At 40.3% G+C, this 27640-nt stretch overlaps 1 protein-coding gene across 2 annotated transcripts; it reads right to left on the reverse strand.

Moving 5' to 3' along the window:
- Nucleotides 1–10863: 10863 nt before the first annotated feature.
- LOC127454742 (neuropeptide Y receptor type 6-like) lies at nucleotides 10864–26842 on the reverse strand. 2 transcript variants are annotated; one of them, XM_051722116.1, is made up of 2 exons: nucleotides 26746–26842; nucleotides 10864–13641 (listed from the first exon to the last, which is right to left on the reverse strand). In XM_051722116.1, the coding sequence occupies exon 2, from the start codon at nucleotides 13595–13597 to the stop codon at nucleotides 12458–12460; it is 1140 nt and encodes a 379-aa protein (XP_051578076.1). In that variant the 5' UTR covers nucleotides 13598–13641; nucleotides 26746–26842; the 3' UTR covers nucleotides 10864–12457. The 2 variants fall into 2 exon arrangements, with proteins under 2 accessions (XP_051578076.1, XP_051578077.1); XM_051722117.1 differs by lacking the exon at nucleotides 26746–26842 and adding an exon at nucleotides 14128–14177.
- Nucleotides 26843–27640: the final 798 nt, after the last annotated feature.

Genomic DNA, 27640 nt, shown 5'->3' on the forward strand with positions numbered 1-27640 from the left:
CCTTTGTTATCTTGGCTGTGTGCTTAGGGTCGTTGTCCTGTTGGAAGATGAACCTTTGCCCCAGTCTGAGGTCCAGAGCACTCTGGAGCAGGTTTTCATAAAGGATGTCTCTGAACATTGCTGCATTCATCTTTCCCTCGATCCTGACTAGTCTCCCAGTTCATGCCGCTGAAAAACATCCCCGCAGCATGATGCTGCCACCACCATGCTTCACTGCAGGGATGGTATTGGCCAGGTGATGAGCGGTGCCTGGTTTCCTCCAGATATGACGCCACTGTGCTCATTGGGACCTTCAATGCTGCAGAAATTTTTCTGTACCCTTCCCCAGATCTGAGCCTCGATACAATCCTGTCTCGGAGGTCTACAGACAATTCCTTGGACTTCATGGCTTGGTTTGTGCTCTGACATGCACTGTTAACTGTGGGACCTTATATAGACAGGTGTGTGCCTTTCCAAATCATGTCCAATCAACTGAATTTACCACAGGTGGACTCCAATCAAGTTGTAGAAACATCTCAAGGATGATCAGTGGAAACAGGATGCACCTGAGCTCAATTTTGAGTGTCATGGCAAAGGCTGTGAATACTTATGTACATATGATTTTTTTCATTTTTTATTTTTAATAAATTTGCAAAGATTTCAAACAGACTTCTTTCACATTGTCATTATGGGGTATTGTTTGTAGAATTTTGAAGAAAATAATGAATTTAATCCATTTTGGAATAAGGCTGTAACAACAAAATGTGGAAAAAGTGAAGCGCTGTGAATACTTTCCGGATGCACTGTATATGCTGTTAAGCAATTCCCCACTGAGCACCTTCTAGAATAACGCTGGGAAGTGCTCTTCCCTCTCCAGGTGGGAGGGCATTATGGAGACCACATCCTACCGGAGGGAGGTTAACATGTGGAGAATACCTCACATTGACTTACCAACAGGGAAGTTCGTATATGTAATGATACCACTGGAAGGACCCTATCTACGGAGAGGGTACACATCAACATTGGCCGAAGCAGAGCAACGCTCTGATGAGGGGAAACACAGGGTTCACCAGAGGGGAAACCAAACAGTGGAAATGCATCACACGGGATTACCCAGAGGGGAATCACCACATATGGAGCACTGAACCCAAGTACACAGGCTCACCTGAAAAGGGGCATACCACGAGTACTGGGCCTGGTGGCGTCACTCCGCTGAGTTCGTCACCGAACAGTGCTTAAGATTTAAAGAGGCATCCAGGGTTCACCAGTTACGGGGAACTGTTGTGGACAAAACAATGCACAATATCACCTTGAAAAAGGGGAAAGGCGTAATGCAAGCAGTACACCCAACCAGCTGCCCGGCCTACCTGATGTTACCTCGTAACACTCGGGTCGAAACCGGTTCTATGTGTAGGTTGTAAAACCTCACAAAGGTATTGTGTGTAGCCCAACCCGCAGCTCTGCATATGTCTGCTAGAGAGGACCCCCCTTGTCAGTGCCCAGGAGGACGCAACACCTCTAGTGGAATGCACCTGAACTCCCAAGGGGCAAGGCTGGTCTTGTGACTGGTAAGCCAAGGAAATGGCATCCACAATCCAATGGGCCAGCCTCTGTTTGGAGACAGCTTTCCCCCTCTGCTGTCCTCCAAAACAGACAAAGAGCTGCTCCGAGCATCTGAAGCTCTGCATGCAGTCCAGATAGATGTGCAGGGCGTGAACTGGACACAGCAACGACAAAGCCAGGTCTTCCTCCTCTGAAGCGATCACTTGCAGGTTCACCACCTGTTCTCGAAAGGGAGTGGTGGGAACTTTGGGCACGTAATCGGGCCAGGGTCTCAAGATCACTATGCTCTCCCAAATCAGCTGGACTACGTGGGGGTGGAGTGTCCACTCCCTGCAGAGCATTACCTGCCGTGAGATCGCGTCCACTGCCTGGTTGAGGATGCCCAGAAGGTGAGTGGCTTGCAGAGACTTCAACATCTGCTGCCTCCAAAGGAGGACCCTAACCCTGGCCCCGATACTGCTTACTCGTTGCACACGGCACCCCAGCCTGAGTTTGAGGCATCTGTCATGACCACGATGCACCTCGAGACCTGCTTTAAGGGAACGACCGTTAAAATGCGAGGTCTGACCAAGGGCTGAAAGTCTGACGGCACTGTGGTGTGATAGTCACATGCTGGGTGCCGTAGCGCCATGCCCACCTCGGGACTCGAGTCTGTAGCCAGTGCTGAAGCGGTCTCATATACATCAACCCGAGGGGGAGAACCGCCGCCGAGGATGCCATATGACCCAGGAGCTTCTGAAATTGTTTCACTGGTGCTGCTACCTTCTGCCTGAAGCTTTTCAGGCAGAAGGTAGTCAGACGTGCCGTGAGAGTGACCGAGTCCAACTCCATACTGAGAAAAGAGATGCTCTGTACAGGGGAGAGCTTGCTCTTCTCCCAGTTGACCTGAAGCCCAAGTCGGTCGAGGTGCTGAAGCACATATGACCCAGGAGCTTCTAAAATTGTTTCACTGGTGCTGCTACCTTCTGCCTGAAGCTTTTCAGGCAGAAGGTAGTCAGACGTGCCGTGAGAGTGACCGAGTCCAACTCCATACTGAGAAAAGAGATGCTCTGTACAGGGGAGAGCTTGCTTTTCTCCCAGTTGACCTGAAGCCCAAGTCGGTCGAGGTGCTGAAGCACAAGGTCCCTGTGCGCACACAATAGATCCCGCGAGTGAGCTAGGATTAGCCAGTCATAACAATAATTGAGTATGCGGGGCCAGGGCAGCCTCTGTGACCTTGGTAAAGACGTGAGGGGACAGGGACAGACCGAAGGGGAGGACCTTATACTGGTATGCTCGTCCCCCGAAGGCAAACTGAAGAAAGGTTCTGTGTCGAGGAAGGATCGATACGTGAAAGTACGCATCCTTCATGTTGATGGCCGTGAACCAATCCTGATGTCGTACTGACACCAGGATGCGCTTCTGCGTTAACATCCTGAACGGAAGCCTGTGTAAGGCCTTGTTCAAGGCACGCAGGTCCAGTATTGGGTGTGACCCTCCCCCTCTCTTGGGCACAATAAAATAAGGGCTGTAAAAGCCTTTGTGTGACTCGGCTACGGGGATGGGTTCTATTGCTCCCTTCACCAGAAGGGTGGCAACCTCTGCCCGGAGGATGGAGGCACCCTCGCCCCGCACCACAGTGGAGAGGATGCCACTGAACCTGGGCGGGCGTCTGGCGAATTGGATCGCATAGCCGAGGCGAATCGTCCTGACAAGCCACCACAAGGGGCTGGAGAGCTCTAACCAGGCCTCCAGACTCCGCACCAGCGGTATTAAGGGGATGACTGGATTTATTGTGCCCGAGAAGGGTGGTTCGCGGCAAGGCAGAGCAGGCACCCCACCTGGAAGACAACCCAGGGGGGACGTGCTGCTCCGCAAGCCCGCAACGGAGGCTGGTGGCTGGGGAAGGCGCACGGCCCCAGAAACCGGCACACTTACCTGTTCACCGCCTCATCCCTTAGTCGCCCATGTCAGGGCTGCCTCAAAGCCCGTCCGGGGTTCTTGGGGGCTTGCTGACGGGCGGGTGGAGTCGCCTTCCTACGGGAGGATCTTCTTCTCAAAAACCGACATACGGGCTCTGATGGTACGGGAGCTGGGGCCGGCGCCGCAGGAGGACAGCCCTGGCGAGAGGCAGACGGGGTGCGGGACTTCAGAGGCAGGATATGTTTGATCACCTGCGTCTGCTTCCTCACCGTCGAGAACTGCTGTGCGATTCCTTGACAGTGTCGTCAAAAAGCCCCCCTTGGGAGATGGGCGAATTGAGAAAGCGAACTATCTCAGCATCACGCATCTCCACAAGGTTGAGCCACAGGTGCCGCTCTTGGACCACGAGTGTGGACATCGTCTGGCCCAAGGGGGCGCGCCGTGACCTTCGTCGCCCGTAGGGTGAGGTCGGTCACGGTACGCAGTTCCTGCATAAGCCCCGGGTCGGTTCTACCCTCGTACAGATCTTTCAACGCCTTGGCCTGGTGGACCTGCATGATGGCCATGCCATGCAGGGTGGAAGCAGCCTGACCCGCTGCCTTGTAAGCCTTTGTCATCAACAAGGAAGGGAACTTACAGGCCTTGGAAGGGAGCCTTGGTCGGTCCCTCCAGGTGGCTGCGCCCTGCGGGCATAAATGCACCGCTATGGTGCGCTCTACCTGGGGAAGCTCGACATATCCCTTAGCTGCTCTGCCGTCGAGGGTGGTCAGGATGGATGACTTCGTTAGCTCCTCGTGCACTTCCGGGAAGAAAGGCACCGGGGCCCAGAAACCAATCATCCAGCCATGAACGCTCAGGGCAGGGTGGAGGATTCCACTTTAGCCCGATGTTCACAGCTGCCCGGGCAAGCACGGCTGCCATCTCAGCATCCGCCTCATCCTGAGCTCTACCTCCCGTGGGCGGGAGCTCAGAAGATTCATCCACTTCCAACAGCAGAAGCCCACCCTCCGATGCTCCGACCGATAACTCATCCTCGTCACGAGCCCCGAACGAGACATTAAATCCGCCCTGAGGCGGACCGCCTGCATCACTCGTGAAACAGGTCGGCCCGTGGCACTCACTGATCGAACCCCTAGTGTCACTACTTCAACACAATGTCAAGTGAGTGACAGACAGGGAACTTGTGTCTTCAGTGCCCAAATGCTTAAGTGTTATTAGAATAAATGGTGATGTTTCACTGTGGTAAACACTCGACTGTCCCAACTTTTTTGGAACGTGTTGCAATCATCTGATTTGAAATTACTGTACATTTTCTAAAAACAATTAAATTCACAAGGAAAAACATCATATAATGTGTAGTTGTGCTTTAAATATAGCAAAGGGTAAATATAATTTACAAATCACTCCTTTTTGTTTTTATTAGCATTTTTTATACTGTCCCAACTTTTTCTGAATCGGGGTTGTATTTTAAAGCTTATGTGCCATGGCTTAATATTTGTTCAATTTGATTAGTGAAGTAAGCCTTAATCTAATTGTATACTTATAACTTACTGTCAAATGCATGCTTATTACTAATAGTAACTATCAGTTAATTAGTAACTAGATTGAAAAGTTTGTAGACAAACTTTATGTTGACTTGAGAAAGCCAGTCTTAAAGTTTGAAAAGTCGTTTCTAAGCGTTTCTAGCATGTTTTAGCACTTAGCTAGGTATTTCTAGCATGTAGCTAGGTGTTGCTAGTATGTTTTGCTAGCATCTTTATTTTGTCCATGTAGCTTGAACGCTTTAGCAGTATTTACAGACAATTTTTGAATGGGAGTAAATGGGAAATTGGGCCTGATCGGAAGTCCGCTATGGGAATACTGTAATTCCGATCTGTTTGAAAAGTCATAGCAACCCAAGTCAGAACAGGTAGAAAGTCTTTGCCAAGTTAGGTGGATGTAGCATGAAAGCTCTAGTCTTCTGAATTTAATAATAATAATAATAATAAGCTTAAATAGAATATCAGTATGTTGGCTTTCTCAAGCCTACATAACTAGCGTTCAAGGCTGCACACTAGCATTGTGTTCTGTAAATGGATGAAATCGCTTGTTATTGTGCGGTCTTGTGTGCATTAGTCTCTGGTCTATTTATCTTCCATGTGTCCATTTCAGGAGTTATTGAAAATAATTTGTGTGTATTGTGTGTGTGGGTGTCAGTGTGGGTGTGAGGTGTCAATCTGGCTGTGCCCCTGTTGCAGAAATATGGAGGTAAATATTATAATGCAGCTGAATTCATAATTCTATCACTATTTCCCTCCTTTTACTTGGCAACATACACAGTACTTTAAGTTTACTATGTTACTATTTAGCTACATGTGAGTGTGTTGTTATCTGTGTGTAGGGGTTAGGGAAACATAGCAACACCAGTGGGAGTTTTGATGAGGGAGCTCAGCATGAGCCCTGCAATGGGAATTTGTTCAGGGGGTATTTGTTATTCTACTCCCTTTGGGCTTGGTGGTATTTTGTCAGGAATGTGTGGATTTGGACAGAAAGGTAACAAGAAAGAAGTTGATGAACAGTATGTGTTGTTTAATTAAAACAGTTTTAAAGCTGAACCTTGTGGTTGATAGTTTGGGGAGGACCTTATCTATTGTGCTACAGTAATCTATTATTTGGACGCTATTGGGAAAGACAGTTAATGTTTTTCCATATCTGAACCTTTTAAAACACCATGTCAGTTACATCTGACCACTGAAACACCTTTTAAGACTTCTGTGAAAATTTTTTTTTTATCAAAGCACCTAAATATTTTTCCCATGATGAATGTGAAAACCTACTTTATATCCAAGAATCTAAAACAGTTTCAAAGTGGACTAAAAAAATGCATTTTAAATAAAGGCATTTTAAACAAAGGCCAGTGGTTGAAATACTGTAGTCCTTGTCTATTTAATTCTATTGAAATATCTGAAATATCACACATCGTTTTAAATTGCACCAGTGGAAACCAGTGGTTGTTTTAACAAGTCTGAGCTACAAACTTGTACAAATAATAATAATAAGTACAACTGTAATTTGTGTGGTGGACCTTTGAAATGAGGAGGCAAAGAGCCATCTCAGGGTTGTTGTTTTTGTTTTTTGTTTTTGTTTTTTAGTCTAGTGTAAATTTAGAATTCAGTTCCATTTGATGTTTACATGGTTTTCGGGTGAAACCCATACAGAAATCTGCCACCTGATCTTTCATGAACATAAAGGAAATCTGATATATCACAATATACATTATATGAAACATATAAGTAATGTACAGTTGAAGTCAGAAGTTTACATACACTTAGGTTGAAGTCATTAAAACTAATTTTTTAATCACTCCATAGATTTCATATTAGCAAACTATAGTCATTTTGGACATCCACTTTGTGCATGACATGAGTAATTTTTCCAACAATTGTTTACAGACATATTGTTTCACTTTTAATTGACTATATAATAATTTCAGTGGGTCAGAAGTTTACATTCACTAAGCAGCTTGGAAAATTCCAGAAAATGATATCACGCCTTTAGGCAATTAGCCAGTTAGCTTCTGATACTTTAATTGGCTAATTGGTGTCAAATGGAGGAGTACCTGTGGATGTATTTTAAGGCCTACCTTCAAACTCAGTGCCTCTTTGCTTGACATCATGGAAAAATCAAAAGAAATCAGCCAAGACCTCAGAAACAAAAATTGGGAACCTCCACAATCTGGTTCATCCTTGGGAGCAATTTCCAAATGCCTGAAGGTACCACATTCATCTGTGCAAACAATAGTACGCAAGTATAAACACCATGGGACCACGCAGCCATCATACCGCTCACAAAAGACGCATTCTGTCTCCAAGAGATGAGCGTAGTTTGGTGCGAAAAGTGCAAATCAATCCCAGAACAACAGCAAAGGACCTTGTGAAGATGCTGGAGGAAACAGGTAGACAAATATCTATATCCACAATAAAACGAGTCCTATATCAACATAACCTGAAAGGCTGCTCAGCAAGGAAGAAGCCAGTACTCCAAAACCACCATAAAAAAGCCAGACACATGGGGACAAAGATCTTACTTTTTGAAAAAAAGAGCTTTTCCTCTGGTCTCTTTGGACATAATGACCAGTGTTTTGTTTGGAGGAAAAAGGGTGAGGCTTGCAAGCCGAAGAACACCATCCCAACCGTGAAGCATGGTGGTGGCAACATCATTTTGTGGAGGTGCTTTGCTGCACGAGGGACTGGTGCACTTCACAAAATAGATGGCATCATGAGGATGGAAATTTATGTGGATATATTGAAGCAACATCTCAAGACATCAGCCATGAAGTTAAAGCTCAGTCGCAAATGGGTCTTCCAAATGGACAATGACCCCAAGCATACCTCCAAATTTGTGGCAAAATGGCTTAAGGACAACAAAGTCAAGGTATTGGAGTGGCCATCACAAAGCCCTGACCTCAAGCTGATAGAAAATTTGTTGGCAAAACTGAAAAAGCATGTGCGAGCAAGGAGGCCTACAAACCTGGCCAAAATTCCAGCAACTTTTTGTGAGAAGCTTGTGGAAGGCTATCCAAAACGTTTGACCCAAGTTAAACAATTTAAAGGCAATGCTACTGTAATGGTGGCGGCCCCTGTACTAAATTTAAATTAATAATTTTAAATAAAATTCGGGTGCCAGACAGGTTTGTGCCCATCAAAATTAATACTTTTGTTCCAGATAGCTCTCAAAGCCACCAATTAATTGCAATAGATGTATTTTAAATAAATTCACAAAATAAGAGTGTTTCAATTTTCAAAGCATAAGTATATTGTACAAGTAGCACAAGGAAAACAGTAAACAAATGCAAGGAGTCCAAGACTCACACAAAAAAAATAAAATATCAGCAATAATCATGAACACATACGTAGATCACAACAGAACGAAACACACAACAATAATTATTAAAGTGTGTGTGTGTGTGTGTGTGTGTATGTAAATGTGTGAGAGAGAGTTCAGGCAGTTGGAGAGTTTGTGAATGGTGCACGCTGGGTCCCGGAGAATTTGCATGTGCCTGTATGGTGACTGTGGGCAGTGCTGCAGTAATGCAGAGTGAGAGTCCAACAAAAGGGAATATGGGTAGGTTAGAAAAATCAAGGTATCACCTGGCGCTTCCACTTAAGGGGCTTTTTACACGACAACATTTTCAACTAAAAACGGAAAACTTTTTATGCGTTTTGGCTTTTCATTTACACGATAATGGCATTTTGGGGCCTGAAAACGCAAACTTTTGAAAACGGGTTTCAAAGTGCAAGTTTTTGAAAACGATGCCGTTATTACAGGACTGTGTTTGTGCTACTCAAGATTTTGAGTTTGACGCTTCTCCAGCAAAGTAATTGTAGTAATAAAGCAACCTCAGCTTCCGTCCAGACAAAATTGCTCGATGCTTTCGCCATCTTCATTGTTTGTATTCACCGCTCTGTGGAAGAATGCTTATGTGCGCAGGCGCGTAGTGTTTCTCTACAAAGTGACATCACCAACTACTGGCCTGGCATGCATAATACACCGTTTTTAGTCGTTTTCGCGGATCCGTGTGAACGGGGATTGTTTTGACAATGTTGTCGTCTGTACGTGAAACTTTTCAAAAACGCAAAGGAAAAACGTTTCCGTTTTTAGTATATCATTGTCGAGTAAACATATCCTTAGACCTATAATTTTCCATCACACCTTGACCATGGAGCTCTTCGGCGGTTGCAGATCCTATGAACTCATGCCACCCCACTTTTACTCAAGAAGTGCAATGAACGGCTATGAAATCCAGGCCTCACTCTCTGGTGATGAGCACTCCAATCACATTCCTTATCCACATCACAGTACAAAAAAAACCTTTCTTTCTCCTTACATCAGCTTGGCACACCTCGACTTCACTTCACCCCAGTCTCAAATCTCTCTTGTCTTTGGTGAATGTCTTCTCCCCTGTTCTTCACTGTTACATTTATTATTGCCACCTGGCAATCTAACGAGCATCCATTTTAGGTAGTGGTGGTGGATCCTTAAAGGAACAGTGTGCAGTTCTGCTCCGCCACACTACCAAAAACTAGCAAAGTGTATGTAAACTTCTTACTCACAGGGAATGTGATGAAAGAAATAAAAGCTGAAATAAGCCATTCTCTCTGACATTATCCTGACATTTCACATTCTTAAAATAGTGATCCTAACTGGATCTTGATTAAATGTCAGGACTTGTGAAAAACTGAGTTTAAATGTATTTGACTAAGGTGTATGTAAATTTCTGACTTCAACTGCATGTTCATCCATGGTTGTCACTAATATAAAAAGTCACATACTTGTGCATGTATGCAACAACATATATTTCAAAATATATATATCATATATTTTTCCAAATCACAGTCAGTGGAATTTAAAAATGTATGGCCAAATATACAAACTACATTTTAAATGTTCATGGCCATTTATCATATTTCTGTATGGGAAGAAATATTGAATACCTTTTAATTTACATTATTAACATGCATTCAGTACTATAATGTTTTGTATGCACATATTAACAGACTATTTATTCATTAAGTAAAAAAAAAACAACAACAACAAAAAACATGTCTTGCATTCTATTTTGTTTTTTATTTTTTACATTGCTTGAAAAATAATACTTACAATTATACAGCAACAAACATATTTCATGTATCTGTTACAATAAATTGTTGTTCGGCTATTATTTTTAATAGTCATCTTATCCTCGGATCATTTACTCCTCGGTAAGCACCACATGTGTCATGATAACATGGAGGTGCGCCTTTAAATGAAAAGAAGAGCTCACTAAAACGGGCTCACTCACAGACCATTGCATGTTCTATTTCAAGTCATTTTAATTTCATTTTGATAACCCCCACAATAATAAAAACAAGCAAGTACAACCCCCCAATATTTATACCATGATCAATGGAAACATGTAAATTCTTCACATTGTAAGTCAGACAAACAGTCAGAAAACAGAAACATACAATCCGTCATTCACTTTTTTTTTAAATGTATTATTAAAACTATTTTAAGAGTAGTGAAGAAATACAAGTGCAAAATTGAGAACCTTATGGCATAAGCCAGCTCTACCGGTCTAGAAAGAAGATCACATTAAACTCATTTATCCTCTCCTCCTCTTCACCTTTCCCTCTAAATCTCTGCATTTCTCCTCTACAATATTTGGTATGGCCCCAATTGTCCATAAAATAGATTTATTGATGTACCGTCCGATGGATATGACATTATATAAGGTGATAACATAGCATTTTAGACAGCAGTAAACATTTGTAATGGTTCACAAAACCTGAAAATATACAACATATAAGATACATTGATAACATCATTCATAAACAATTCAGGCATTACATTTTACACCATGTTTGCATTGGGACCTCTCTCTCTCTCTCTCTCTTCTCTCTCTCGCTAACTTCATATAATGTTCCTGTTGTGTTTTAGTACAGAATATTACTTGACATTGCTCTATGCAATTTCCAGGCATTTGTACACTGTTAGTACCTTCAAACTTAAATTAGCTTTGTGCCTTAAGGAAAAGGAGATGATGTTTCAAATTCAAGTGTGTTTCCTTCCAATAATTCATTCGTTATAGCTCTCATTGCATGTGAGAGAAAAGAAAACTAGCTCAGAAATGAAAACACAGCCACAATCTTCTGCCACTCAAATTTTTCTGCCTTGTCCATATATACAGTCTACAAGACTTAAAAGTGCTACAAAAGTAAAATGCTTTTGCAATCAACTCTTCAAGAGGCATAATTGGTGTGTTACATAGGCTACCTCAGTGGGGGTCAGAAGCATTTAATTCTGGGAAATCAAATTGATTTTAATTGTGACGTGCTTTTTTAAAACCAATCACAATCCACACCATTCTATTCCAGAACAAGTGTGCTGTTTTAACCCATCATTACATTCCTCCTGAGTCAAAAGCAGGTATCCTTGTTGAAAAGGCCATCTTTGAACAGCATGAATTTCACTGATGGTCTAAGTTGGTTCTTGCTGGTTAGTGCTGGTTTGGTGCTGGTCTTGCTGGTGGACCATAATTATGTTCACAAGTACACCTAACCTCACAAAGCTGGTCAACAAGCATGATATTTCTGATAAAGCTGACGGACCAAGGAAATTTAGCAGAATTAGCTACTTAAACAGCCAGAAAGGGACACTTATAAAATTAGTAGCTTGTATACACTGTAAGTTCATTTAGATAAAATTGTCTGCCAAGTGTATAAATGTAAATAGACACCAATATGATGTTAACCTGTATGATCCAATTAGCAGCCTTTACATTTGTAAACAGAAGTGATGAAGATCCATGAATTTCAGTCTTAAATGTTTGTGGGTGATGTTCAGTCCTTTTTTGTCTCATTGAAATATGATCCATAAAAAATTTGTAAATATATTAAATAGTATATTTATATATGTAAGTAATATTATTCAGGATCTGTATCTAAAATTAATTAGGGGCAATAAATATTACTATACAACCGACTGAATTTTTTTTACATTTTTATGGAAGTATATTAATGACAAATGTCTTTGAAACAAAAAAAGCACACTGAATTGCACTACTTGACAAATAAATGCATTACATTAACATTGCTTGCATTTTTTAGGGATGCACTTTCATATGGTTGTATATTTAATTGAAAATATTTCACGCAAAATGTAATTGTTAAAAATTCAATACAAATATTCACCTTCCAAAGTTCAGTTCCAAAATATTACATTTTATGCTCAAATGTTATGTAGTGGGGGTATTGTAATTTAGTGCCCATTTACGATATAGTTAGTCTAAGTTGCAACTTACACATGGATGGCGCAACTGGCCTCAGCACACCAGCATCCTATGACCAGCTATGTTGGTCTTTCAACAGGGATCTATGTAAAAGTTTGGCATTGGAGTAAATAATTTATGTCAATATGAGCTAAAGACTGCTTTTGATGCAAAGGTTGGTGTGTTTCTCTTTTATGACAAGGTTTACGTTAACAAATAGTCCAATTACACAGAATTGTTTCGATAACTGAGTCTAAGAGACACCCGTGAGATGTCAGTGTTCATTGTGGACATCGGAAAGTGTTCATAGCTGTCCTCAAGGGGCCGACAGTGGCAGTGCAGCACCACAGAGGCCACATCCTTACGGAAGTTGCTATTGAGAAAGCCGTAGATAATGGGATTGACGCAGGTGGAACTCATGGCCAGCAGATGGCAGACTGAAAACAACATGTCATGTTGACACACAGGCAACACTTCTTGGTGCCAGTCCGCCACCACATTAAAGGCATTTAACGGCAACCAGCACACAGTGAATGCAGCCACCAAAGTGAAAAGCATGACATTTATACGCTTGGTGTGCATCACACGCCTATGCTCGTCTTCTCGATTACGGCTGCACTGGCGCTCCAGCATGCGCTGTCTGCATTGGAGACGCAAGAAGATCCGGAGGTAGCAGAATAGCATGAGGAGCAGCGGGAAGCAGTACTGAAATAGAAGCAGGCTGGTGGTGTAGGCCAATTTATGCTGTTGAGATGGCCAGACTTCCAGACATGCCTGCAGGTGACTGAGCGGTGGAGGAAGCAGGATGTATGGCTCGCTACTGAGCAAGTGGAATGCTAGGAACGGTAATGATGTTACACATGCCAAGAGCCACATGATCAGGACTGCTACATATGCCTGTGGGACACTCGGCTTCCAGCCAGATGGATGCAGGATGAGCTGGTGCCTTTCAAGTGCTATCAGAACCAGAGATAGTACAGAAACCGTCACCGATACACATTGTATGAAGGGCATTAAGCGGCAGAGCAGTGCTCCAAAGATCCAATGGTCCATGAGTGTGTAGACCACTGTGAAGGGAAGGCAGAACACACACACCAGGATGTCTGAAACAGAAAGGTTGGCGATGAGGACACTGGTGACATTAGGAGGGTCCCTCTGGTGCATAATGATGCAGATGAGCAGGATGTTACCAAGCAACCCCAGAATCAGCACCAGACCGTAGCATAGCACTAGTGTGAGTGTCATGGCTCCTGATTGCCAGCAGGGGGCATCCAGCAGGAACAAGCTGCTGTTGCTTTGATTGCGGGTTAGGGTAGAGTTTAGTAGCGCCTGCCACCATGGCATGTCAAAGAGAGCCGACGGCATCAGCCACCTCAGAGTAGCTGAAGATAGCAAAGCATCTTAGGAGTCTGAAAATAATAAAGAGGTACATCTAAATTAGACATCATTGCACACCCCAAGGACACTCAGCATGCATTTCTCTAACATAGATTCTGTGGAGACTGTGGAAAAATAGGTTAAGGTTATTTTAATTCTTTAAAGCTGAAGTGTGTAATTTCTCCGCCAATATCGTCAAAAAAACAGAATTGCATAAATAAACATTAGATGGGAAAGTGAAGTTCTTTTAAAGGTTAATTGTGTAATTTTTACACTACTTGCATCAAAAAAACAGAATGGCAGAAATAACTAGATTTTCCTATTTGAAAAAATGTGATTGGTGCTTGTCCATACAAAACAATGCTGAGGTGTTCTGAGTGATTTTAGACCATTGCTAACTGGTGGCTTTTTACTGGCCCAAGTAAGACCTCTGAATGGCTCGTAGATTTTTGCTGCTGTTTTACTATCCCACCATTTGCCGTCAATCAAAAAAACAGATAGTCCCACCCCAAACTTACCACAGATAGTCCCAGCCCAAACTCACACCTTTGGTCGAACCAATGTCGATGTGTCAGGCTGGACGGACTGCTCAAAACAAACAGAGGAATTTTATTGCACCAAAGAGACACTGTGTTTACAGTTTTCAAGAAAATTTACCTATGAATGGCCTACTTATAGTTGTCTCTGCTAGTGATGCACAGAAATGAAAATTCTTGGCTGAAACCGAGAATTCTGGACACACTGGGCCGAAAACAAAAAAAAAATTCTCGAATTGGTTAATTACACTTAGAAAACAAATTACTACTATAAAATTATTAGGCTCGAACAACTTTTAAAATATTGGATAATATGTTTAAAACATTGCACACCTCTATAGATGTAAAAACTCACTTTTGGTAATATAGTCACATCGTTACCCAACAAAATGTTAATAAAGTTCTTAAAAATAAACAACAATGGACAAATGGATATTTTCCTGTTCAGTCCATCATCCATTCTGTCATTATTGCCATGTGTGGGGAAAAATAAATAGCGATTCTCCGTGACTATGTTACTCAAAGATCAAGTTTAAGATAAAAAGCATGTATTTGTGTGTATGCACGAGACCACGCATGCCGGATGCCGAAAGGATCAGATTGGACTCTTCAGTGTGTCACCACTGATGTAGAGCATGTCTCGAACAGAAGATGGGGGATATTTGACCCCTGCATTCAAATAACTTGTGGCTCATACTAAACAGACTCACAGCCTCCGAACAAGCACGGGAAAACTCTCTTTATTAATGCTCTAAGAACCAAGAGAGCGATCGCTTCATCACTTCTGGAGATGTGGACTTAAACAACTAGGAAAAGCAAATGAATGTGCAATCGAATTTGAAATTTTTTAACAGTGTGCTTCCATAAACTCCTTTGAGTGTTTTTGTGCTGTTGCGCTCGTTCATGTGGACACACATATATGTACAGAGGTGGGTGTGCCTAACCTATAACCACGACCTTGTTACCGTCAGTTTACAATAGGCCTGTCATTAATCATCAGTCGCAATTTACATCAAATGTAATTAAACCTTTTCACATAAAACGCTGCGTTTTCTCCAGTGTTTCTGTTTACATATTTGAATGTATCAGTTTCTGTTCAAATTTGCAGCTTTTTTCTTTCTGGGCCAAAAACCGAAAATAGCATTTAAAGACATTTTTGGCCAAAAAGTTTTGACGGCCAAAATTTCGGTGAATCTCTCGTCCTTGCATGATAAGCTGGTGTAGGAGAAAGTATTTTAACATCACAAAAGTTATACATTTCAGCTTTAAAGTATTTTATCCCATACTAACAACAGGTCAATAGATAGTGTTTGAATAATGTAATGTATTGGAAATGAGTTCTTTTAGAAATAAATTGAATTACTGTCTGGGACTCTTATGGAGTGCTATAAGTTCCCACCAATTCCTCTGACAATATAAATAGTTAGGGACTTCTTTATCTGTGTGTAAGAGAGAGTTGGGTTGACACCTTTGATTACAATAGAAAAGAAGACCTCATTTTTATTTGACTTTTTTAGTGGTTTGAAATAAGGGGGTGGGGGGGGGGGGGATACTGTGACCATGCCAAGGGATTTGCAGTGAGTCAATTTTAGATGATCCTTTGGGGGTGGCCATTGATTAGGAACTAAAATGGCTCATAATGAGAATACAAACAGTCTCAGCCAAGGATCCATAGTGGAGGCTATATTGAAGAACATACTGTTTTGTGTGTGTGTGTGTGTGAGTGGCTGACTTGCAGACCAGACTCAGATCGATCAGAGTGCTCCTTATAGATAATAGAGCACATAGAGCTCAATGCACAACACTGTTCCTGACTCATTGTAGAGGTCTGTTGTAGTCTGAAAAACTCTTTACATTCTATCCAGCACCAATCTAGGTTTACTGTATGTAGACAGGAATTGTTTACCAATACAATGGGGAGACTTGCGTTGATGGGAAGGTGACGTTCTTTTAAAGTTGAAGTGTGTAATTTCTACGCCACTTGCATAAAATATAGAATTCCAGAAAAAAATAGATTTTCACATTTGAAAATATGATATTGGTGCTTGCCCAAACCGTTTTATTGTTTACCAGACGAAAATCATTAGTCCGAGCACTTCAAAAATGTATAGCACACCTCTCAACTAGCCACATTATTTTTAAGGTGCATGATGAGTTAGGCGCCAAAGTTTACAGCTTAAGGAGCAACATGATCACATGTGAGCAAGTCAGCATGTTGCTACCAACAGCATAAATTCGAAAGTATTTTTCTTTTACTGATAGTGATTGCTCGAACAGCCTTTAGAGACACGGAGGTTTGATTCGGAGGTTGCATTTTCCCTCTAAGATTTATTTTTACTCAACTGACGGTTAGATAGACCTAAAGGGTTGGGGTTTGGGTTAGGGTAGGCCTTTTGCAATCATGAAATAATCGCCTGACCGTGATTATTTGATCTAACCGTGATTATTTGAGATGACTGCAGTTATTGTGTACTTCATTTTACAGTCTAAATAAGGGGATTTTAAAGCTGAAGTATGCAACTTTTTCTAAAGAGAACAATAAGTACACCATTCATATGTTCATTTTCTCTAAAACTGTAAACACTTTGTGGCAGATAAAAATTCCTGTATTTTTTTTGTGCGACCCACTTAGACACGCCCCAACAATGTAACAACCAATGGCTTGAGTTGGGGGCGGGACTATTTGACTGTTTGAACAACAGCAGACAAGGAGCATTTTGAGAAATCTGTATTGTTTATTTTTGCAATTCCATTCGGTGGCACTAGTGTGTACAAGCGTAATATAATAACTATTCAGGTTAGCTAGGTTTCAAAAATACAACCTGATCTCATGAAATTTACGTGACAATTGCAACATTTTTGCAAACCAAAATTTCGTGCTTCATAACACGTTTGGCTTCAGTTTCCCAGTGAAATGTCCAGCTGGGGGTGCCAAAAGTGAGAAAAATGATGTTGTAATCAGACGAGGTTTTTAAGGTGAATATTAGATGGATGTTTTGAGTAAAGTGTACCTCCCTAACCTAAAACTTTACGTAAACCTAACCGATAGTGTTTTAAAAGCAAATTCAACTTCAAAAGCACATTCATTGAAGCTACCACGTAATTACGTGTCGCTTCTGGGACTTTTGATTCACTTTCACTTTCGCTTTGAGTGTGCTTGGCTGGGCTTGAGGCTTGGTCCTCTGAGTCCAAAGTCCAGCACTTTATCAAATGAGCTACAGTGCAAGCTAATCAAATTGGAATAAGTGTGTAAATATAGGTTGGTTTTTAATACCAGTGTTAAAATGTATGTTTTTTCAAATGAGTAAAAGTGTTTTGATATAATAACATATCAGGGTGTGAGTAATAGAGTGAAAAATATTTTTATAAATGTTTATAAAGACACAAACAGCCATAGTAACCGTGATTTGTGTGAAAGTGAATAAAATGCACAGTTGTCGTAATACCTCTAGTGTTCATTTCACCAAGAATCTGAAGCAAAACATAGAAAGCGGCACGTAAAACTTTTGTTATAGTAATGTTCATTAAATGAGACTAGGTGGCAGCAGTAACATTGTAAATATAAAATGAACCAAGACTACAGTTGATAAAAAAAGAGAGACATATTTTAAGTATTTAGAAATATTTTAATATTTAAAATATTATTTTTCATGTCATTCATTTACAACTTAAAACAACTCGCTTAACAATTTGCTTATAGCGCCACTCCGTAGAAGGATATAGCTGCAGGCAGATCTCCAAAAAGGGGCTGGAGCTCCAAACAGCCAGCAAAGATATAGGGAGCCACTAACCTTTTCCCTAACCTAAACAAGTGGAAGTGACACCCCCTTTTGATGTAACTCCATCCCCTTCTGGGAAAACCCACCCTCTTTTGGAGATTCTGCCCCCATTTGGAGGTCTCCAGCCTGCAGCTCTACCTACTTGCCACTCTGTGAACTTTTCACCCAGAAACTGGAGCTCACATGTGCCAACAACGTTTCCGGCTTCAGCCACTGGGGGCACTGGTTCGAATTTCGGTAAGCACACACCTGAGCTGCAGAACTTTCGATCTAATGTGGGCGAATTCACTGTGAGATAAGTCTGTAGGGGGCTTGCACAATTCCCTAATCCTCAGATATACAGCAAAACAACCAGAGATACAACAATAAGCATATCCATTTTTTTTTCAACAACAAATGTTGCCCTGGCTCTTTATTCTCTCTCTCTCTCTTAAGATTCAAGATTAAAATAGCTTTATAGGCACGATAAAAAAAAAAAAAAAAAAGCTTTACACTGCCAAAGCATAGTGACATTAAATATACATACATACACCTTTACATGCATATACACGAATTTAAAGAAAATGATGTAAAAATACAATAAAATAAAGGAATAGTAAAAAGTGTAAATAAAAGTGGTTTGTTATACTATGTTTTCCATTTTATGCATGTGGCACAGTGTTTTGGTTATTGTGTTTCTCTCTCTCTCTCTCTCTCTCTCTCACACTCTCTTTCACGGAGTGCATGCTGGGAGCATGTGGGAGTTGAGCGCATCGGTGAGAGTGATTGTGGAAAACTTTGCTTTCAAATAATCTTTTACTTATTATTTTTTTCCCTCGCTGGACAGTCTTATAAACAGTAGAAAAGAAAGTTCTTGTTTCGCTTGTGCGGATTTCAGACGCCGGTATGGCATCTGTTCCCGTGCAAGGAACGCCAACTCTGTCACTCCGTAATGGGTGCAAGTGTGTACCAGAGCCCGGAGTGACAGTGGAAGAGCTTCTCCTAGTTTTAGGAGAGCAGGTGGGTTTTGAGAACATAATTTCAGCCTCACGGATGAACAAAGCTGTCGTTGTGTTTTTAAAATCAGACTCTCTGTTTAATCAGTTGACTGTGAGCGGAATATGGGTGAAGGAAACGTTTGTTACGGTAACCCCGCTAGCCACTCCAGCAACGAAAATCATAATTTCAAATGTTCCGCCCTTTATATCTAATGAGACCATCACGAAAGAACTGCAGAGGTTTGGATAGATCGCAAGCCCTGTCAGAATGATTCCCCTGGGATGAAAAAACAACGCACTCAAGCACGTTCTTTCTTTTAGACGCCAAGTCTTTATGTTTTTGAACTCACAGAAGCATACTTGAGAAGTCTCTTTCCGTGTTAATCATGGGGAGAATTCGTGTATGGTTGATGCCAGCACTGAGAGCCTGAAGTGTTTTGAATGCGGAGACTTGGGCCTTAAACGCTTAAAGATGACCAGCGCGTGTCTACATCTCATGGTGATGTAAATAATACCGACCAACAAACGAGAGAAAGTGAAGAACAGAGAACTGAGGGGCAAGATGAAGGGGCCAAAGAGGAGGGCATGGTGCAAGAGGTGAGTGAGTTTAATGTAAATGCTGGGAGTGTGGAGCAATTTGGATGCAGTTCTGTCTCTGATAATGCTGGGAATGTAGTAGACGATATTGATAAAAGTGAGGCCCAGAGTGGTGTGGAATATGTGTGTGAAGTTAATGATGTGGCACAGGCTGAAGGCTTAGAGGAAAATATGGCTGATGAAATGGATAGTTTATCCCAGTGTACTGATGATGGATTAAGAGATGATGATCAATGGTCAGATGGCTCAAGATGAACTGATAAAGATCTGTATACTGTTGAACAAATGAATACATTTCTTGATAAAACTAAAGGAAAAGCTGGTGTTGAAATAAGTAATTACTTCCCTGATATTGACAAGTTTATTTCTTCTGTGATATGGACTAGGAAAGTGAGTAGCTTTGAAGAGCTCTCACAACAGAAGCGGTTTCGTCTCAAAAAGCATATTACTGTTCTTAGACAAGGCAAAAAGACAGGGAAAGCGAGGGGAAAAACTAAATAATCTCAATGGCTTATAACTTTTCTTTTTCTTTCTGTTTATTCTTCTTTCTTTTCCCCTTGCTTATGGAGATCTTGCGGGTCTTATCACAATGGAATGAGGGATGGGAGAAAAAAAAATTTATTATCAGAAATTATACGATCGAAAGATCTGAGTGTTGTTTTTTTGCAAGAAACCCATAGCAGTCAAAACAATGAGATTGATTGGGGCTTGTGGTGGGAAGGAAAGATAATTCTTAGTAATTAATGGACTAATTTAATTGCTGGAGTGGCTGTACTTTTTTCCCCTTCTCTTAAAACAAGTGGTACCATGGAGATTATTGATTGTAAGGGCTGAAATTGGGAATTTTCATTTTCTGTTTGTGAACATCTATGCCCTTAATATAGGAGCAGACAGAGTACAGCTTTTTACTAAACTAGAGCACATTTTAAAACAACAGCAGGATGGTGATGTTGTTGTATTAGGAGGAGATTATAACTGCACTCTAGACTTTATACAAGATAGGAATGAAGAAGAACCTAATGCACAGTCAGCTATTTGTTTAGCTAATATAATAAAAAATCTTAATTTCTCAGATGTGTGGAGAGAGCATAATTTATCAGCACGGCAATGTACATGGATGAAAGTTAGCAAAGGCAGCGTTTCTGGAGCACGTTTGGACAGGTTTTATATATATAAGAAATAAGATTGTTAATACAGCTATCATCCCAACAGCTCTTTCTGATCATAAAGTTATCACAATTGAGTGTACTTTGACTGAAAGAAGGCATACAAATTATTACTGGCATTTTAATGTTAAACTTTTGGAAGATAAACATTTTTGTGAGAATTCTAAGCTTTTTTGGGAAACCTGGAAAAGTGAAAAGTGCCATTATGAAAGTATTATTCAGTGGTGGGAAGTTGGTAAAGTGCACATAAGAGGTTTCTGTCAACAGTATACACTATATGGCCAAAAGTTTGTGGACACCATATGTGCTTGATGAACATTTGATTTCAAAACCTTAGGCATCAATTTCCCCCTTTGCTGTAATAACAGCTTCCACTCTTTTGGGAAGGCTTTCCACTATACTGTATGTAGTAACATGGCTGCAGGGATTTGCTCTCATTCAGACACAAGGCTATCAGTGAGGTCAGGAACTGATGTTGGTCGATGGGGCCTGACTTACAGTTGCTGTTCCAGTTCACCCCAAAAGTGATCAGTGGGGTTCAGGTCTGGGCTTTGTGCAGACCAGTCAATTTCTTCCATGCCAGACACAGTAAACCATTTCTTTATGGACCTCACTTTGTTCAGAGGGACATTGTCATGCTGGAACAGAAAAGGGTTATCCCTAAACAGTTGCCACAAATTTGGAAGCACACAAAGCCCAAGCCATTACATAAAGAAACATTAAGATTTTTCTTTACTGGATTTAATGGAGTAACCAAATTCGTTAATTAGAAGGGGGTGTCCACAAACTTTTGGCCATATAGTGTAAATCTCATTCCTCTTTAGTTTTGAAAAAGACATTAGATTGGTTGGAAAAAGAGACCATGGACATTGAAAAGAGCATGAATGCTAATGTTGCTTGGAATCTACAAGAACTGTGGACTGAAAAAAAAAAAAAAAAAATCAGCTGAGCTCCTTTTTAAATGAAAAAGTTAAAGGAGCTCTTGTAAGAAGTCATTTTTTAACAATAAGAGACATGGATGGACCTTCTTATTTCTTTAACTTGGAGCGAAAAGCAGGACAAGAAAAACAGATGTTCGTTTTAAAAGATAACAATTTACTTCAGACCCAGTAGTGATGCGCAAACTTGCTGTGGATTTTTATTCTAATTTATATGCTGCTGACAACTCAGATGAACAGTGTAGAAATCAACTGCTACAAGATCTTCCTGTTTTAACATTAGAACACAAGCAATCTTTAGACACTAAACTCACTTTTGAAGAGGTTACTGCTGTTGTTATGGGACTCTCCTCAGGACGTACGCCAGGATTGGATGGATTACCTGCCAAATTTTCTAAGAGTTTTTGGAATGTTATTGGACATGATTATTTTATATATGATTAGGTACTCCAAAAATGCATCAATGAAGGAATTCTTCCTTTGAGTTGTCAGCGGGCAGTTTTAACGCTACTCCCCAAAAAAGGTGACCTAACTCTTTTGAAGAACTGGAGACCTGTAGCAATTTTAGGCTCTGATTACAAAATGTTTTCTAAATGTCTGGCCAGTAGGGTAAATGGTGTATTGCATATAATTATACATAAAGATCAGTCATATTGTATAAAAAATAGATCCATAATAGATCATTTACATTTGGTACGAGACATTTTTTATTTAGTCTCTTATAATAATACCAATATAGGTTTTCTGTCATTAGACCAAGAAAAGGCTTTTGACAGAGTTGATCACACTTTTCTTTTTGATACCTTAAAGGATTTTGGTTTTGGGGACAATTTTATTTCCAAAATAAAACTGTTGTATGCTGGGGCCACATGTATGATTAAAATAGCTGGTGGCCTCAGTATTCCTATAAAAGTCAACAGAGGCATTAGGCAAGGTTGTCCTATTTCAGGTCAGCTTTACAGTATAGCCACTGAGCCTTTGCTGTGTAGATTGAGAAGACAGCTAACAGGTTTACAGCTCAATACATTGGATTTTAAGTGCCTTATCAAGCTCTCTGCATATGCAGATGATGTCACAGTTTTAATTAGAAGTCATAGTGATGTTCAATGTCTAAAAAAGGCTTTGGAATGTTATGGGAAAGCGTCTTCAGCCAAAGTTAATTAGCAAAAAAGTGATGCTCTGTGGTGTGGTCAAGATTTTTTTAGTCCATCACTACCTGGTGGTTTGCAGTGGGGGCGAGTGGGTTTTAAATATCTAGGGGTATTTTTAGGGACAGATGAATATATGAAAAAAAAATTGGGAGGGTCTAGTGGAAAAAGTGTGTGCTCGGTTGTCTCACTGGAAATGGTTGCTACCCCAGCTGTCCTACAGGAGGAGAATCCTGGTCTGTAACAACCTGGTTGCATCATCTCTGTGGCACAAAATGATGGTTCTAGAGCCTTCAGAGGACCTAGTAAGAAGAATTCAACAGCGCCTGGTGGACTTCTGCTGGTTAGGTCAGCACTGGTTGAAGGCACCAGTGCTCTGTCTGCCAATACAGGAAGGTGGACAGGGGCTAGTTGACATTAAATCCAGAGTCAGAGCTTTAAGACTCCAGGTGGCTCAGAGACTCCTATATGGGGAGGGTGTAAGCTGGGCTGGGGTAGCCTGTGCCCTCCTGAAGAGAGCGGGCAACATGGGATTAGACCGCCACTTGTTTCTTATGGACACCGAAAAACTAGACCTGACAGGACTGACATTTTTCTACAGATCAATGTTAAAATCATGGACATTTTTCAGTTTCTCTCGGGAGCCAAATGGTGTGAAGGGACTATGGCTGAGAGAAGAACCACTGTTTTTTCATTTTGTACTGGATTTAGATGTTTTTAAATCAGTATCCCTCAGAAAAGCGTAGTGGACTGCAAATATCACCAAAATTGGACATTTTGTTTCTGAGGAAGGATGGATTTCTGCTGAGAACTTGGCTTCAAAACTGGGCATAAGATCAGTTCAGGTGGCAGAGAGAATATTGACTCAAATTTATGAGTTTTTACTACCAGAATATAGACTGTCTTTAGAGACACCTGTTGGAGAGGAAGAGACTTCTGTCTTACCAGAGCTGAATTTCTCACCTGATATTAGAAAATGGCAAGAAATGGAGAATGGTTTGCTTTCTTTTAAGACACCTCAGATGGGACTTTTTAGAAATGCTGGAAAGAAAGCTATTTATGTACTGTGTGTAAAGGTGTCACATCTTCTTCAGCTTCAGAGTGTGAAAGAGTCTAAATGGCAAGAGATCTTTGGGTCAAGCGCTTCCCCTAAAGGCTGCTGCAGGACCTTGTACAAACCTCCTATTGAGAAAAGAACTGGAGACCAGCAATGAGGGATTGTGTATGGTATAATAGCCACAAACAGACACAGAGCACACCTTGACCCACAGGTCGGGGAGGGTTGTCCTTTTTGTGGAGTACAAGAAACAGTCTGTCAATTATTTTTTAATTGTGTGAGATTACAGCCATTATTTTATAAATTAGAAGAGTGGTGTCAAACCCTGGGGGAAGTTTTTACACCTGCAAGGTTTATTTATGGGCCCAAGTATAGCAGAAGTAGAATGGAGAGTCATGTTTTATTAAACTATTTATTTGGGCAAGCAAAGATGGCTATATGGTTGTCAAGAAAAAGTAAACGGAGTGAAAAGGGATCAACTGATGTTATTTCAGTATTAAAGGGATTAATAAAATCCCATATCAACATAGAGTACAGTTATTATAAGTTGATAAATGATCTGCAGATGTTCAAATATAAATGGGGAGTAAATCAATGTATTTGTGAAGTTGATCCTGATGACTGTTTAAAATTTATATTTGAGTAATGTTTGCTTGTAACTTAGCTCATAATTGTGTGATTATTTATTTATTCTTCTTTATTTTTTTTAACCTTTTGTAATATAGAGACCTTAAAAGTCAAAAGTCTCTCTCTCTCAGTCTCTCTCTCTCTTATTCAGATGGTTACACATAATGAGATAATTTTGTACATCCTGTTGTAATCAGTTTGCCTCAGTTAATCATATTATGATATTAGAATTCTCTCATAACCAAACTTATCTGAGACTTGCCAAACAGAGTCAGACTAAGTCCAAATACATTTAGTTTTTTTCTTGTGTTTGTATGAAAAAGAGAGAAAGAAAGGAAGATCTCTACCCTGCTTTTCTACTGACGTCCTTTCCTTTAATATTATCAAATCTTATTCTTCACCTGTGATAGGAATCAGAGGGGGAGAAGATCATATTACCCTCTCGCACTCTCCTCTCTTTCTGTCTATTTCACTTTCTTTCTGTCCCCTTCATAATCTTTCTCCCAATCTCATTTGCTCTTTATCCCCCATTCTTTTCTCACAGGTGTGGATTCTCCCTCAGGCGGGATAAACTGATCAAAACATAAGAACACATAAAAACACATCAGCACACACACACACACACACACACACACACACACACACACACACACACACACACACACACACACGTTTGTATTATATCATTGTGTCAACATCTCTGGGCCCTTTTCACTAAGTTTGATGTTGAATTTCTGCAATATATTTTCTGTTGTATAATTATTGTTGTAATTGTTGTGTTATATTGCTATGTTGTACTATTATTGTGTTACATTTCCTTGGCATTAATAAAAAAAATTCAGGTGCGTGGTGAGTTGTGCGTGGATGCCACGGAGAATAGCGTGAAGCCTCCACATGCGCTATGTCTCCGCGGTAACGCGCTCAACAAGCCACATGATAAGATGCGAAGATTGACAGTCTCAGACACGGAGGCAACTGAAATTCATCCTCTGCCACCTGGATTGAGGCGAGTCACTACACCACCACAAGGACTTAGAGCGGATTGGTAATTGGGCATTCCAAATTGGGGAGAAAAGGAGAGAAAATCACACACACACACACACACACACACACACACACACACACACACACACACACACAGATGTGTGTGTGTGGGTGTGTGGGTGTGTGGTGTGTGGGTGTGGGTGTGTGTGCAAGGGAGAAAATTGCTTATGTGTCCTCTCTTCATGGCAACACCAAAGAGTTGCAGTCAGTGTCAACACAGTGGATGGTGGGTTATACAGGCTTTCACCCAGACTGTTTTAGACTGCAATAGCAATGTATCCTATAAAATATCATGGAAGAGCATTAATCAAGTCTCAAATACTGAACACAGTGAAAAAGAACACACTTCTGAACACTGCTTCTGCTTGAAGTGGCATAAACATCCATAGAGGCTGAATATTACTTGGTCACAGTGAATTAAACTTCAGCTACAAGAAAATGAATCACAGATTGATAATCTACAAAAAGAATTTGACCCAATACAACCTATTGAAATATAATACTCTAAATTCACAACATATAACTTAATATTATTTTATTAGTTCAGTAATGCAGTTACATAATTTACTATTGTACATTTCTATGTCACTATTAAATTGTAAACAAATTTGTGACACTTTTGTACAAAAGGTCAGATGTCCTTTGCTCCATTAAAGCACACAAGATACTTTTTGGAACATTCTCAAATCATCCTGGGATAATATGGATCATCAAGTTTTGCACAAATTTGTCCATGCCAGCTCGAGTGCATGCTGCCATTAAAACAAAAAAGAGACATACCAAATACTAAGAAATCCTGAAATTCAGGTACATTTTTTCATTTGAACTTTTCACTCAAATTGTTTTGATGATTATTTGTAATAATAAAAATGTGTATTAAATTAGATAGTAATGTAAAATAGAATACTTTTCAATTGTGGTCTCAGACCAAACTATAATATAATATAAGATGGTTACACTTTATTTTACAGTGATGATTATTACTAATTAATAACATGTACTTACTGTAGGTTTAGTGTTAGAGTAAGGGTTTGGTTTAGGGTTGCTTGTAATTATGCATAATTGACTGTTATTACTATAGTCAATACATGTAATATGTGTAAAAAGGACACTGTAAAATAAAGTGTTACCTATAATATAATATAATATAATATAATATAATATAATATAATATAATATAATACAATATCATATCATATCATATCATATCATATCATAAAATACATAATGAATATTACTCTGTTTAAGTAGCATTTCAAGAACTCACCAGTCTTCAACAGCAAACTGTTATCAGGCAGTCAGTAGAACAAACACTCTCATTCAGCCAAATCCAGATGTTATGCATTAACACCCTTATCTAACTCTCTTCCTCCTATTCTATTCTATTCTATTCTATTCTATTCTATTCTATTCTTCTGATCCCACATCCATGCGATGTGCTGTCTCTGTAAGAACAGTTCTGCTGGGCTTCACTCTGCTATGTAAGTATAACCCCTTGTAATCCACTGTGTTTACTGCCCACGTGTGACAGGAAAGATGTACTGCATATCGTTTTCAAAATATTTTGGTTACACAGGTTACAATAAGCCTGATGTTTTATCATTCATTTGTAACACTTTTTTTCTTCAGAAATACAAAAAAAGAAAAGAAAAAAAAATTATAAATAAATGCTCATGGGTGTCTTTTATGCTGTATAAATCAACTCAATCATCAGGGTTTAGTCTTGTATTTTGTAAGAAAATTATTTCTGTCTTTGCTAATTTTATTGCTTGTTACTCGGATTATCATATTTAAAATACAACACAGTCATCAGCAATGATTTCTGGTAGGTTTGAGGAATCAGAACAATCCTCCTCTCATTGAATGATCATCAAGTTCTTAATGTAGACTGAGCTCATTACACACACACACACACACACACACACACACACACACACACACACACACACACACACAATGTTGGTGCAGCTATCATTATGAGGACTCTCCATAGACATAATGATTTTTATACTGTACAAACTATAGATTCTATCCCCTATCCCTAACTCTACCCCTAAACCTAACCCTCACAAAAAACTTTCTGCATTTTTACATTTTCAATAAAACATTGTTTAGTATGTTTTTTAAGCGATTTGAATTATGAGGACACTAGAAATGTCCTC

The sequence above is a fragment of the Myxocyprinus asiaticus genome, chromosome 17 (genome assembly GCF_019703515.2).
Source record: "Myxocyprinus asiaticus isolate MX2 ecotype Aquarium Trade chromosome 17, UBuf_Myxa_2, whole genome shotgun sequence".
NCBI classification, from domain to species: domain Eukaryota; kingdom Metazoa; phylum Chordata; class Actinopteri; order Cypriniformes; family Catostomidae; genus Myxocyprinus; species Myxocyprinus asiaticus.

Excerpts from the sequence above, each read along its gene's own strand:
- LOC127454742 (XM_051722116.1), bottom strand. The coding sequence starts at position 13,597 with ATGCCGTCGGCTCTCTTTGACATGCCATGGTGGCAGGCGCTACTAAAC.